At 46.4% G+C, this 13,958-nt stretch overlaps 1 protein-coding gene across 26 annotated transcripts in view; it reads right to left on the bottom strand.

Moving 5' to 3' along the window:
• Nucleotides 1-13,958, bottom strand: part of Art3 (ADP-ribosyltransferase 3) — an 82,830-nt gene that overhangs the window by 14,060 nt on the left and 54,812 nt on the right. For 13 of the 26 annotated variants that reach the window (XM_011249389.3, XM_006534707.3, XM_006534708.3 and 10 more), the window contains 2 exons: nt 12,358-12,435; nt 7,392-8,100 (listed from right to left, as the gene is read on the bottom strand). In XM_011249389.3, the coding sequence (XP_011247691.1) occupies nt 7,392-8,100; nt 12,358-12,426 (778 nt within the window). In that variant the 5' untranslated portion in view covers nt 12,427-12,435. Of the gene's footprint in view, nt 1-7,391; nt 8,101-12,357; nt 12,436-12,753; nt 12,972-13,577; nt 13,738-13,958 lie in introns of those variants that run through there. The other 13 variants (XM_006534706.3, XM_006534713.4, XM_006534714.4 and 10 more) reach the window with 5 other exon arrangements.

The raw sequence follows: 13,958 nt of genomic DNA, 5'->3' as shown, positions 1-13,958 counted from the left end.
TCTAGGCATGAGGAGGCAAACAGACTAGGAAAACAGGAAAAGGCTGAAGGGATATGGGAAGTGAGAGAGACCTTCATCCTCGCCTACATGGACTCACTTATTTGTGTCTGAGTTGAAGGTTTCCATACAGCTGACTAGATCATGCCCTCCATAGAGACACTAACTTGTCATAAACAAGTCTGTTAAGACTAGTTAGGGGGGCTGGAGAGAATGGCTCAGCAGTTAAGAGCACTGACTGCTCTTTCAAAGGTCCTGAGTTCAAATCCCAGCAACCACATGGTGGCTCACAACCATCTGTAATATCTGATGCCCTCTTCTGGACTGTCTGAAGACAGCTACAGTGTACTTACATATAATAATAAATAAATCTTAAAAAAAAAAGACAGCTAGTTAGCCAGACCTGTGCCTCATAGGGTAAAGTATTTGACAGGGAGGCCCAAGTTCAACCCCTGGAACCCATGTGAAAATCAAAGAAGAGAGGCAACTCTAGAAAATTGTCCTCTGACCTCTGTGACACAGATGTGGCATGTATGCCTCCCCCTCGTCATGCACACACATATAAGATGATTTTAAAAGATGTCTCATGAATCATGCTTATGATAAAACCGCACCTTTCATTATCTTGTCAAATGGTGCCCAACAGTTAGGCATGTCTGATTTGTCTGATATTGCTTAAAACACATAAAACGTCCATGTATTCCTTGTAGCCTAGGGGTCCCTGTGAATGGACTTAAGGCATGAAGAGGCACTCCAAACTGAGATCTCACACGCTGCAACATCCTTAGCTCCACTTCACCCAAACAACTAGCTCAATGGAGCCCTGCTACAATGCTCAAAAATAGCACAGTTTGATGGTAAGCCGGTCAGTCTCTGGAGTGAACACAAGCAATCCTGCTTCGATGTGCTGGAATGGTGTTATGTGTTCTTTGCCTTTGTGCTTGCTGGGCGGAACTACAAATGGTGGTCCTGTCTCACTACATGAACTGACGCCCGATCCCAGATAGTTTCAAACAGCACAGGAGCCTCCATACTCCTAGGAAATGCTCACGTGATGCAATTAGAAGCAATGAAAATTGTATTTAACACCCACTCTGGTCTGGGTGGAATTGTTTGTTTTCTGAAGACAGAAGGAATACTTATGCGTGCTAGGCAAGCCCTCTGCCTGCATATCCTTAGCCTCAGGGTGGATGTGTAAGAAATAAGTCTGGACAGCCCAATAAACTCATCTTCTTTTCCTCTTTCGATGGCTTAGCAGGGATCAGGCTCGGCATGCCACAGTGAGTCCAAAAATAGGCTTAAAATAGAGGAGCACAGAGGCTCCTTTTGCCTAACAAGGCCTGTTTTCAACTAGGGAACAGTTAGTACCTTCCCGCTTCCCTGACTCTGGAAGTATGTAGAGCATCATTCAGACCTCCCCACAGGACAGGACGGTGGCTGAAGCAGCAGGCCATGCATGCTCAGACTATTCTTAAGTTAAGGTGATTAGGGTTCAGGCATGTATTGTTTCTCTGCTTGTAAGTCTTCTGCAGATTTGCACTCTTCTACAGCCTGGGTTTTCTCTTAGGAATTCATGCCTGAGCCAAGCCCTCCAAACCCAGGTACAGTTTTCCAATGGGGTCACTTTTAATGGTAAGGAGTTTAGTCTGAACACACAGCTGACATTCCGTCTTTATCAAGTTTCCCAGAGAAGTAGCTAAGCTGGCTGACCTGCTCTAGCCTCTTCTGAGGAAGGAAACGGTGTCCATTCTTTCCCTCTGTGGTCTTGGGTTCATAGCAAGACCAACCAGGAAAGACCACCAGGAATTAGCCCCTCCATTTCCTAACAGATGGGACTACTTTGTTGTTTGTTTGTTTGTTTGTTTTTAGCTCGCCAGTTTTTGTAAGATCCACGCTGGATTTTTACATTGAAAATCATAGGTAAGTTTTCAACAGCGACACAGGACTATGTCTAGCACGCTAAGTCTAGTAACGTTGCCTTAGAAACACTGCCTTTTTTTCCATCCAGATCCATAGTTTCTGTTGTTGTTGCTTTGTTTGTTTTCCGGTGCTGGAGGATGGACTCCAAGGGCCTCTCACTCTCCAGCAAATGTTCTCCCACCCAGCCACGCCTATAGCTGGCCTAAGGAAGCCTCTGACTGTGCATTCCCGTTGGTTATCTCTAGGTGGCAGCAGAGGACTCTAGGTTAGGTCAAACCTTGGGCTCAGCAGCAGGCCTTGGACAATGCTCTACAAACACGTGGTAAGTGGTATGGGTGAGCTCCCCAGAGACCTCCTTTGTGGCTGAGCTGAATATTAGCCTGTGAGATGTCCCTCTCCCATGCCCCACCCTCTTCCTCATCCCCCTTGTACACAGGCTTATAATGTGCCATGAATGTCTCGGAGCCCCTGGCTCATTCTGAGTCAGTCTACCAGCTCACCTGTCGTTGCATCTTTTGTTTTATCATTATTCCAGTCACAGGCTTGAGCGCTGTGGGTTTCACTGCCCGCCGCAGCCCATCGGCCGGGCACTAGTTGCTAAACATGGTTGGCAGCCAGAGCTTTTGTATAACCAGGACCTCCATAAATGGTATTTGCCTGAATGCATCAGGGACACCAAAATAGGTATGATTTCTACAGTCCAGCTGTGACTGGGTTTCTGACGTGTTGTGCTAGAGAAATTAAACACACTCAGTGCGGGAGGAGGGAGACCGTGCTTAGAGTGTTTGGTCATCTCTAAGGTTCCCTCTTCTTACAAAATTTAACTGTTACCCAGTGGTCAACTGAAGGCTGCAAATAAATATTTCTGAGGGGGGGGGGCAGGCTTCACAGAATTTCTAGTATAGCATACTGTTATCATTATTCTATTATTTTTTATGGTTCTCTGCGCACAGATGCATGCAGAGCTTTTTTTTTTAAATTAGGTATTTTCCTCATTTACATTTCCAATGCTATCCCAAAAGTCCCCCCCCCCCACCTCCCCAATCCCCTACCCACCCACTCCCCCTTTTTGGCCCTGGCGTTCCCCTGTATTGGGGCATATAAAGTTTGCAAGTCCAATGGGCCTCTCTTTCCAGTGATGGCCGACCAGGCCATCTTTTGATACATATGCAGCTAGAGTCAAGAGCTCCGGGGTACTGGTTAGTTCATAATGTTGTTCCACCTGTAGGGTTGCAGTTCCCTTTAGCTCCTTGGGTACTTTCTCTAGCTCCTCCATTTGGGGCCCTGTGATCCATCCAATAGCTGACTGTGAGCATCCACTTCTGTGTTTGCTAGGCCCTGGCATAGTCTCACAAGAGACAGCTATATCTGGGTCCTTTCAGCAAAATCTTGCTAGTGTATGCAATGTATTCTATTATTATTAAACTCTTGGTATACCTAATTTATAAATCAAACTTTATCATATTATGGTTATAAAGAAAAATACCTAGTACATGTAGGATTTGGCATAAGCCATGGTCTCAGGCAAGCACTGATTGGAACACTCCATCATCATGGATAAGGGAGAAATAATAAATTACTCAGCCTTGGCCAATTTTAGGCCACTGTGATGGAGGAGGAACAAGAAAAGGCTCCAACTCTGGTATAAGCTGGCTCTAGCTGGCCTGGCTTGGGGTCATGGCCACTATCTAGAGGGTGAAGGGCTGAATGCTCTTTAACACAATCTGCTCACACATCACCTCAAGAAGAATGCTCAGAAATCGGTCGTTGCTTGAATGCAGATCAGGAATGTGGCAGGTGAGGTGTCCAGAGTGATTACGGAAGCATCTACTCCTAACATCACGGAGGTGCAGGAGGTCAAAGTGTAAGGCTCTGGGAACACTGCGCCCTCAGCACTGCAGGGGCCTCATAGCTTCTGCTGTCCAACTGCAAGCATGCCAGCATCCCAGCCCAGCACGCTGTCTCCTCCTCCGCACTGTCCCACACACCCTTTTATCTCTTTGTACACTGGGCACATTGAGCCAAGGTGTAAAGCCTTCCCTGTTTCTGAGACCCAGCAGCAATGGATTCTGGTTCAGTTAGATAAGCACATAGCCCCTCACTCTGTGTGTGTTCGTGTGTGTGTGTGTGTGTGTGTGTGTGTGTGTGTGTGTGTGGTGTTTTCAGAGAATGCAAGGTGATACACATACCAGGGAGCAGACAAGGGGTCTTTTCTCAAACCCCACCCTCCATAATTACAAGAACGCACAGTGCAGTTCGCAGGCCGTATAGGGGCTGCTCTATGATCTCACGACGTGTGAGACAGAAACTCTTGAACCGACCACTGCAGTGATCTGGTCAGTACCAGAGTCTGGTCCTGCCTCTGGACATGGGGCACCGCTCTCAGGAAGTTTGAAGCTTTGGCTTTCTGGCCCAGGACCTTAGGTCCCTCTTGTTTCTCCTGCTCACAGGTACCTCATCTTCAGGGGCTTTGTTTACCTCAGACAGTGCTGGATAGAGCTGCCATTCTGCCCTTTGCACCTTACAGAGGAGTGCTACAAAGGGATCTGGCCATTTTCATAGGAGGAGGGAAGATGAGTTTTATTAACCCTTTAATCTCATAGAGCAAGGTGCAAACCCAGAGCACTCAGAATGCTGCAGATAAGGAAAATGTCCTACCTACGGCTTCCAGAATAAAACACTCAATTCTCAGGCTGGGACAGATGTAGATCAGGGATAAAGGACTTGCCTAACGTGTTCCCCTTTCTAGGTTTCATCTCCAGCAGCAAAAAGAAAAACAAAACAAAACAAAAAGAACCGCAAAACCCAAACATCAATAAACCCACACCAGAACTTATCCAAAGTTTGAATAGTAAGAGTGTTTCCACACACCCATGTCAAGGACCCCACAGCTCAGCCTTCTCTGGAGGACTAGGTGTGAGAGTTAACAGTGAGTACAGGGGCTGGTGAGATGGCTCAGTGGGTAAGAGCACCCGACTGCTCTTCCGAAGGTCCGAAGTTCAAATCCCAGCAACCACATGGTGGCTCACAACCATCCATAACGAGATCTGACGCCCTCTTCTGGAGTGTCTGAAGACAGCTACAGTGTACTTACATATAATAAATAAATAAATCTTTAAAAAAAAAAAAACAGTGAGTACAGAAGATGTCCACCATAGCTCCCTCCCCTCGGATATTTACAGCCTGAAGGTTACTTCAGATTAATTAAACCCATGTCTAAGCCTGGCCCTTGTTTATCAGTAATGTAATAGCCCTGCCTTTCTGTTCAACTCTGTGTAATAAACTATGTAATAAACATGCTGAGCTTCTGAGGTTTCTTCATTGAACGTTCAGACAGCTCCACCCTAGCTCTTTCTGCATGTCTGTCTGTCTGTCTTGTCTTGTCTTGTCTTGTCTTGTCTTGTCTTGTTTTCATTCCCTTATCAATTCCCAGTAAGGCCCAAGTCCCTAGAGCCATGCAAGGATGTGGCAGGCTACAAAAACTATTATTTGAGCTTAAAGACGGGTACTTCACACATTCAGTCTTAGAAAGTTTGCCTCAAGATACTGTGTCTCAGAAAACTGTGCTCGACCCTTGGCCTCACCGCACCAAACAAAGGAGAGTAACCTGGGGAAGACGTGCAAACCCAGGTCAGGGTTGTGTGGGAGAAGCAGAGCCTTAGCTTGGTGGAGCGGAGAAGCTGGAAGACCTTTGGTGAGCACAGCCCATAGCAGAATGATGTGGGAATCTGGGTATATCCAGGGGCGGGAAAGAGGAACGTACAGAGAGATCTCTACTTCTGTCAAAAGGTCTGGGGTGGATTATTTTTCCTCTGGGGTGAACTATTAATAAGATATTTTTAAATGAAGTCATAAAATTATTCTGGCAAAGGAAGTATTACAGAGGTAAAAACAAAGCAAAACAACAAAAATCCCAGCAGTTTACTAGACCAAGAGCACACATGGGGAAGACCGTGGAGTCATCAGACTGTTAGGGAAGAGACAGCAGTCATCAGACATTGTCTGGTTACTGACCCACCTACAACCCTGTCTACTTCTGTCTCTCTCTTTCTTTCTCTTTCTCTCTCTCCCTCCTTCCCTCCCTCTCTCTCTTTCCTCCCTCCCTCCCTGCCTCTTTTCTCCTTCCTTCTTTCTTTCTTTCTTTCTTTCTTTCTTTCTTTCTTTCTTTCTTTCTTTCTTTCTTTTCTTCCTTTCTAACTTTCTTCCGAGACATGATTTCTTTACAATTCTGTCTACTTTTCTTCCTTCCCTTCTTCCTTCCTTTCTTCCTTCCTTCCTTCCCTCCTTCCTTCTGAGACACGATCTCTTTATGTATCTCAGGCTAGACCCAAACCCAAGATCACAGATGTGCACAGCATCCTAGCGGCCACTTCTAATTCCCATTCTTCCTGTGTCACGGAGGCTGCGAAACCGACTTCCTTCTTTCTAAGCCTTTCCTGTAGCTGTGTGAGACCAAGAACGAGTTCCAGCAAAGGGCCGGAGTCAGAAGTACAATGGAGATGAGTGGCGGGTCGTTTGCCCTCCCTGGAAGCAGGTGCATGGTTAGGTCTTCTGGGCCTGTCTTGGATGCTGACTCACGCCTCAAGGCAGATGGTAAAGCAAACAGTGGAACAGAGAGATAGCTAGGGTTACTAATGCTGCAGAGGAGCCGTGGAACCTAGCCTAGCCCCAGTCACCAATTACTGCTAGGCTTTCTAATAAAGCTGAGAGAAAAACAAAGAGTCTTTATAATCCTTAGGATGCAAAGAGAGCACTCGATCACTAACCTATTACCCTCTGAGACAGGGACTCACCTTAGTTGCCCAAGCCTTGGCATTTCTGCCTCAGCCTCCTGAACAGGTGGGAGCACAAGCCTACACCATTGGTCCAGGAACAGTAAAGACAGCTTAAATGATATGTGGTGTATGAGAGCTGAATACCCCATTGGGAATATTTAGACAACGTCTAAAAATAAAATTAAGTTCAGAAAGAATGAAAGCATGCTGTTCACTTACAAACATGATGGTGTGTACCTGGAAAACCCAGCTTAAAGTTAGAACCGATGCCAGATGCTTGGGAATGGGATGGGACAGCGGGAATTCTCAACGCCAACGCCGACACTACTGACATTTTGGACCAGATCATTCTTAGTTACAGGACAGGGTCCTGAGCATTGCTTAGCCTTACCTGCCCAATAGCAGCCATACCTCTTCCTAAGTTGTGACAACTAAAAACTGTTTCTGACCATTTCGAAACCCTGTGGGGCAAAATGGGCTTTGCTTTACAGCGCTGCTCAGCGTCGTTTAACTTTAGTAATGAAGTACAGGTATCTATCTGACAACTGAGTTGTAGCTGAAGAAAGAGCGTTCAGTGTGAGGCTGAAAACTGCCTCGCAAACACCAGTCGCTCTCCGGGACCTGAGTGCACCCCACCCCTTTCCTCCCAGACAGACCCGCAGGATCCCTCGATCGCGATCGCGAGGGACCACTACTTACCCCCGAGGAATGCGCACTCGTAGTAGCTGCAGGTACTGTTTATGCTCTGAAGGACAAGGTCGTTGCTAGTTCCTTTCCTCGACACTTGAAAAACCTCACTCAGAGGTATTAAAACAACGCTGTCGTCTTCTTTATTAAGAAACTTTCCCACGGCGACTCCAAAGCAGGTCTGGATGGTTAGCACCCGTTGGTTGTCGGCTGTCTCCGGTTTGGCTGAATACGCCAACGTGAAGTTACCCAGCCTGGCTTGGTTTTGCTCTCCGAATGTGAATGAAATGTCTGGGCTTGTGCTGTACACCACAGTTTTGTAACTTTTCTCGCAAGGTCGTCTCAGCAGCTGCAGGGCTCTCACCAAGTAAAAATGAAAAGCCTTGAACGGGAAGTTATAGATGTACCGTCTTCGGGACAGGCCGGCCATCTTCACAGCGCTGCTGAATGTGTGGTAGAAGGAAGTCTGCTCTTGAGCCTCATTCACGTAGGCCGTCAGAGCTATGCCATAGGTGTCCTTGAAGTTTCTAGGGAGGAAGAGCTGAGCCTTCCGCGCTTCCCACTGGATCTCCGCATTGTCCCACACCATCCGCAGGAGCGCATCGTTTGCCCACTCCTCCCTCTTCATCTGCGGAATATACTTCGATTCCATTCTGCTTTTGCACTTCAGGTATTCGTCGTCAAACGCGTTCTCTGCCATGTCTAACACTTCCGCCTTCACCTTCGGAGCAAAAGGAAAGGATCGCTCTTGAAATCACACATTTATCTGATATAAATTTCTCTCACAGTAGCGCGCCCACTCTCCCGTGCCCTTTTAATTATGGATCACATCCCATTGTGCGGACCGCGGAGGGAGTCTGTGTCAGTGGAGAGGTGCGGGTCAAATTCTCTGTGCAATTCACTCACCTGAGCTCGGGGATGGGGAGGAGACCGAAGACAGTCTAGCCCAGGCTGGAACAGTGTCCTTCGCTACATTTCCTCCAACTCTTAAGACCGTTTTGTATAGTGCAAAATAGCATGTATTATAAAATACTGTGTGTGGTAGAAAATACATCCCGACAAATGTCACCTTTCCCTCTGGATACACCCTCCCTTATTCATGTGACTTTGCACTTCTGGCCCAAAGTAAAAGCAGGTGACCCAGGTCCTGCAATCAGGACACCCTTTCCTTGAAACCCTTTCCTTTAAAACTGTCAGCCTTGGGCTAGTGTCCGCTTAGGAATTCCAGCAGCTGTTCTTGGAGTCCCACCAGGGGACGTGGTCAGGAAGGAGAGCAGTGAAGCAATGGACGACACTGACAGAAAGGGAGGGCTGTAAGGATGAGGGTGTCCCTGTGAGGGCCACACCTTTCTGTCATCCGCCCCCCCCCCGTGTCCCCTTTGTTTGGATGCCCCAAAGACCCGCCATCCATGTCTAAGGCCAAATGTATAAACTCACTGCTCACAATCATGAGTGACAACCACCTGTTCATTCAGCTATTTGTGGAGTCTTCCTTGGACACTTCCGGCTCTGGCTATCACCGCACCCTACCCCCCACCCCATTTCTAACCCTAACAGACTTTTACTTGCTATGCGCCTGCTCTTTCTCAGCACTCAATGCTTCACACCAATTACCTCACGTAATGAAGGAGGGGGAGGGGGGTTACTATCACCAACCTCCCTTTGTTTTATTGTACTTTACTTCATTTATTTTAAAGGTTCAATTATTTTATTTTATGTGTACGAGTGCTTGTGTGCGTGTATGTAAGTCACCACGTGAGTGTCTGGGGCTTGGAAGTTAGTAGACAGCATCACTGGAGTTCTGGGCGGTTGTGAGTCGTTTGTGTGCCGGGAACAGAACCCACGTCCTCTGTAAGAACAGCAAGTGCTCATAGCCTTCAAGCATCTCTCCTGCCCTTTTCCTTTAGAGATAAGGAGACTAAGATACCGAGACCCCTCTTGTACATTTTTCTTTAAAGATACCGAGACACTACTCGTATTTGATCCCAGACACTCTGGTTCCAGAGTTTTGCCTTCTTCATCAAAATGTTCTGTTGCTTCTGAAAACTGGCATGTATGTGGCACTAGGTGGGGCAGTGCCAGAAGCTGATGACTGACCTCGGGAGCTTCAGCTGGGGCTCACTGAGACCCCTCCACTCCCGAGTTTGCAGGTCAGTTTCCTGACACGGGGATTTGAGCTTCCCAGATCAAGTCACTGCAGTTGTGAAGATATGAAATGCTCTCTGCTCGCTAGCACAGAATGTACCAGAGATCAGCCTGAGCGCCAAAGCTTGTTTTATCTTGAAGACAGCAACATAAGACATCAGACCTGAAACCACCTCCCACATTCCTCCCGCCGGATCAGAATCAAGCCAATATGTTCCTGTCTTTTCCCTATGCCTCACAAAGCAGTCTTCACATGTCTAATTTTAGACAGCAAGCCTTTCTGGCCAGACACCATAGCTGATTGTGTGTTCTGTACAGGGCGTGCCTTGTAGTGGCACAGCTCCTAGAGCCGTTGCCATTGAGGACAAATGAATGAACAGGGAGGAGCAGGTACGGAAGGCTAGGGAGGAGCAGGTACGGAAGGTTAGGGAGGAGCAGGTACGGAAGGCTAGGGAGGAGCAGGTACGGAAGGCTAGGTGAGTGAGCTGATGATGTCTTCCCCTGACGAATCCACCTAAGCAAAAGCTCACAGCGATGAAATTCAGCTACCGAAAATTCATTTCAAATATGTGGAAATGACCTTGGTGTTTCAGAAGAGAAACCAATTAATGGAAAAACATTAGTAAAAGAAGTATGACAAAATGGTGTGTTGCAAACCAATACTTAAAAGGCAGATTCAAACTACACGAGGCACCTCTTCATACCCACCGGAATGAAAATAATGATCAGAAAAAAAACCAAGGGCAAAGCAGGAAAATCACAAGCAGATAGGAGCAGCTGAACAAATAAATAGGAGTAGCTGAACAAATAGGAGCAGCTGAACAAATAGGAGCAGCTGAATGAATAGGAGCAGCTGAATGAATAGGAGCAGCTGAACTGGAGCCCTGATTCATGCTGGGTGGAGTGCAGCTGATATGGAGGGCTGCAGCAATACCTTGAGGAGTTCAACTTGAAGTTACAGTATGACCCAGTGCCCCTCTAGAAATACAGTGAAATGTGCACTCACAATAATGTGCAGTTCTGTTAAGCAGAGTAGCACAGCCCTGGCTCAGTCATGTTCACCTATGCAGGTAGTACCAGGTGCACAACTACACATGTAAGTGTAGCCGGTCTTTTGCTACTTTGTGAGTTCTTCTTTCTTCCACCCTTATCCATCCCTTTTCTTTCACTCTTTCAACCCCCTAACACTAGATAGGAGAGAGAAAAGGAGAGAGGGGAAAGGAGGCAAAATTATCATTAGACTACTGCCTTATGATTAGGGCATTGAGTTCCTTGGGCAAGTTTGATCTTTGCTGTCAGGATATCTAATTTTTTCTTCTCCTTGTTTCTGCTTTGCTTGTGACTACTTAGCAAACGATGACCAACAGCAATCAACCAACAACCCACCCTGCCTCTCAGGGCCCTAGCATTTATATCCCCCTCAGCAAAGTCCCCAGAATTCCCAACAACACAAAATCACAGAAACTATCTGTTCTTGGCAAAAATCACGCCCCTGCTAGAGCAGGAGGTAAATCATAACCAGCCGCTGTGGACAGTCCGAAGCAGCCCCACATCCCCACACCTGACCACGTTCTTAGTTCTCATAGTATTTCTGTGTTTTTTTTTAAAGAAACCAAAGTTCCAAAACTGTCGCTACATATAAGCGCTAGCTATACAAGTAAGTCCTGCATTAGGCTTAGCAAGAGTGCTTCTTTCTATGTATCCCTAGAGAGCAATAAATATATGAGAATGGAAAACATTCACACAGAATCCCCTACACAGATGTTCATGGCAGTACTATTTATAGTCGCCATAAAGTGGAACAACCCAGATAGATGCCTGATTGATAAACAAGATGTGGCACAGCCCTGTGATGGTGTTGGTGTTCATTAATGAAAAGAATGAGATACTAATGCATGCCACAACCCGGGTGGGCTTTGAAAACAGTATACTAAACCAAAGACACCAAACACAAATGGCCACATGCCGCAAGATTCCACTCTGCTGAACTGTCCACACACTCCTCCTGTTGTCAGAGAATGGAGGGAGGGGGAACTGGGGCTGACCTCCAGTATGCGAAGCACCTCTCCAGCGCAGTTACTGCGGGACAGCATCGGAAGGACGCTATAAACCAATAAGGTATGTGCTGAGAAATGTTTTAAGGGTATCTCAATTATATGTCTTAAGTAAAAGAACCAACAACACAATGTGCAAGCCACAGGGTATAGGATGCTGTTGCATTAGAATTCTAGAGTCTAGAAGGTGGATCAAACCTCTAAAACTGGATGCAATGTTTTCTTAAGGCAGCTTAAAGAAGGCAAGTGAGATACCTGTTTCAGGCCACTCATAAAGTATGTTTACTGCTTTTAAATATTGAACTGCAAATAACACGATAAAATTTCTGCCAGTAAAAAGATAAACCAGGGAATAGCCGTTACTTAGTTTATATAACAAACATGGAATCAACACTGGCATTATCTGGAGAACACACGATATGGCCAGAATATTTATTTACATGGAAATGCCGTGTAGTATTAGCTGTAGGCAAGGTTAAAAGTACCATATTTTTAATTAAATTATACACAAAGAGAGAGAAACCACCTAGGCTATCTACACAATCCCCCAAGAGTTGATCCCTTTGAGTGAGGGAGTTTGTGGTTGAATTTTTCTGTCTTCTTTGCTTAATTTAAATTTTCTACACTTACCACATGTGTAACCTGCAAAATAAAGGAAAAGCTGCTTCCAACAAGTTCATTTGCCTATTCTGGCTCCTCTCAGTCTGCAGAGATGCCTCAGGCTGTGTTACAGGGTTCCCAGCCCAGGGAGCGAGCATGCTTCCCGTTCCCTTCATTACCTGGAAGATGTCCATTAGAACTGCGGCTGCCAGCAGCGTGGTGACCATTTCAAAATGTCCCATCTTCATTTTTCACGTCTGGATTAGAATGAAAAACGTTAATTCAGTAAACTTAACAAAGAGGGTTTAGGGAAACGGAACTGGATAAGGTGATGTTGCATATTTTTTCATTCTGGATAGATATTGTGATAGTCGCAGTGATTATCAAATACATTCCTATGACTATAAGAGGCATTCAATGTTATCCAGGTGTCTAACAGTTTGTTCTAGAGATGTCAATGCAAAACTGCAGAGAACTTTAGTGCTTCCAAGTCTACTTCCACATAACTCTAGACAGACCTCTCCCTCCAGAGAGACCTTTTCCTCCCAATCTCTAAATGTCCCCTGAGCACTCACAGGAAACAACACAAACTAAAACCACCATGCTCTCATTCTCACTCCCAGTTTCTAAGAATGGTCTAGAAACTTTCCCATGTGAAGCTTCCGCTCTTCCGTTCGCTTTGCAAGTTAGAGCATGCCCACTTGGGTGGGAGCGGAGACATGAGGTCAGCAGCAGTACAAAGCTGTTCGCCTGAGGTGACCTCCCTCCTCCAACTCTTCACAATCAACACAAGCCAGAGGTCGAGCCAGTGTGGAATGTCCTGACGATAGGAACAGACTCAGGAGCCCTTCGAAGGCAGTGATTCTAACAAGATTCTATCATTGTCCTGGCTGGGCGCCCAATACCCATTCCGGTATTTGTGGCAGCGTAAGGGATAGACAGGAGGGCAAGAATCCTCACTGGCTGAAGCTATCCGGAGCCATTAACCGACTCAACCAGTGACACAGGTTGTTAGCCTCCGGTCTCTCACATACATAATGCTCCAGCAAAGCTGCTGCCATTGCTGTAACTCAAATGAAGCCTCTATTTTCCTGTATTTTTTTTTAACCAAACATCATCATCTGGATTCTGAATGAGATAATAAACAGCATAGGGGAAGGAAGGGCAGTCTTTCTTGTTGTAATCCATCCAGGTCCCAGGTTCCTGTCTTCAAAAGCAGTCCTTTTATCTAAAGCTATTAAAATATCTGTAGTTATTTTAAGATGCTACTCTGTGTCAAACTTCCCTCTCAAAAAGTCTAAGGAATACCCATGGGCAGCACGTGCCAAGCCAGCCGTGGGCCAGGGTTTCCCTGGTCTTCCTTTCTGCAGTTTGGGTGCAAATAAATCAAAATGTTTACCTGGCGTTTGTGCCTCTGCAGGAAGTTTAAATGATGCCCTGTCTCACACCGGATTCCCACTCTGCTGTGGAGAACTTCCCTCCAGGATAGGATGTTGTTGACAGTGAGCTGCCTGGGAATGCTTTTCTTTTTATAACACCCCTAGTGGTAGCTTGGCAGTGGCTCATTAGTCAACTTCTGCCCTGCTATTTATATCCGGTCGGTCGCCACACTCTGCCCTGGAACCACTGCTGTTAACACTAAGTCTCCAAGAGGTCTGTGAATCCACAGCAATGTCCCCCGCCACAGAGCATGCTCAGTTCTGAACCCAGCCCTGGACTCCTTTGGAGCAGTGTGTGTGTGTGTGTGTGTGTGTGTGTGTGTGTGTGTGTGTGTAGTTGG

Source organism: Mus musculus, chromosome 5, assembly GCF_000001635.26.
Source record: "Mus musculus strain C57BL/6J chromosome 5, GRCm38.p6 C57BL/6J".
Lineage (NCBI taxonomy): Eukaryota > Metazoa > Chordata > Mammalia > Rodentia > Muridae > Mus > Mus musculus.
The sequence above is the reverse complement of the archived record's forward strand: the minus strand, read 5'-3'. Positions and strand labels throughout refer to the sequence as shown.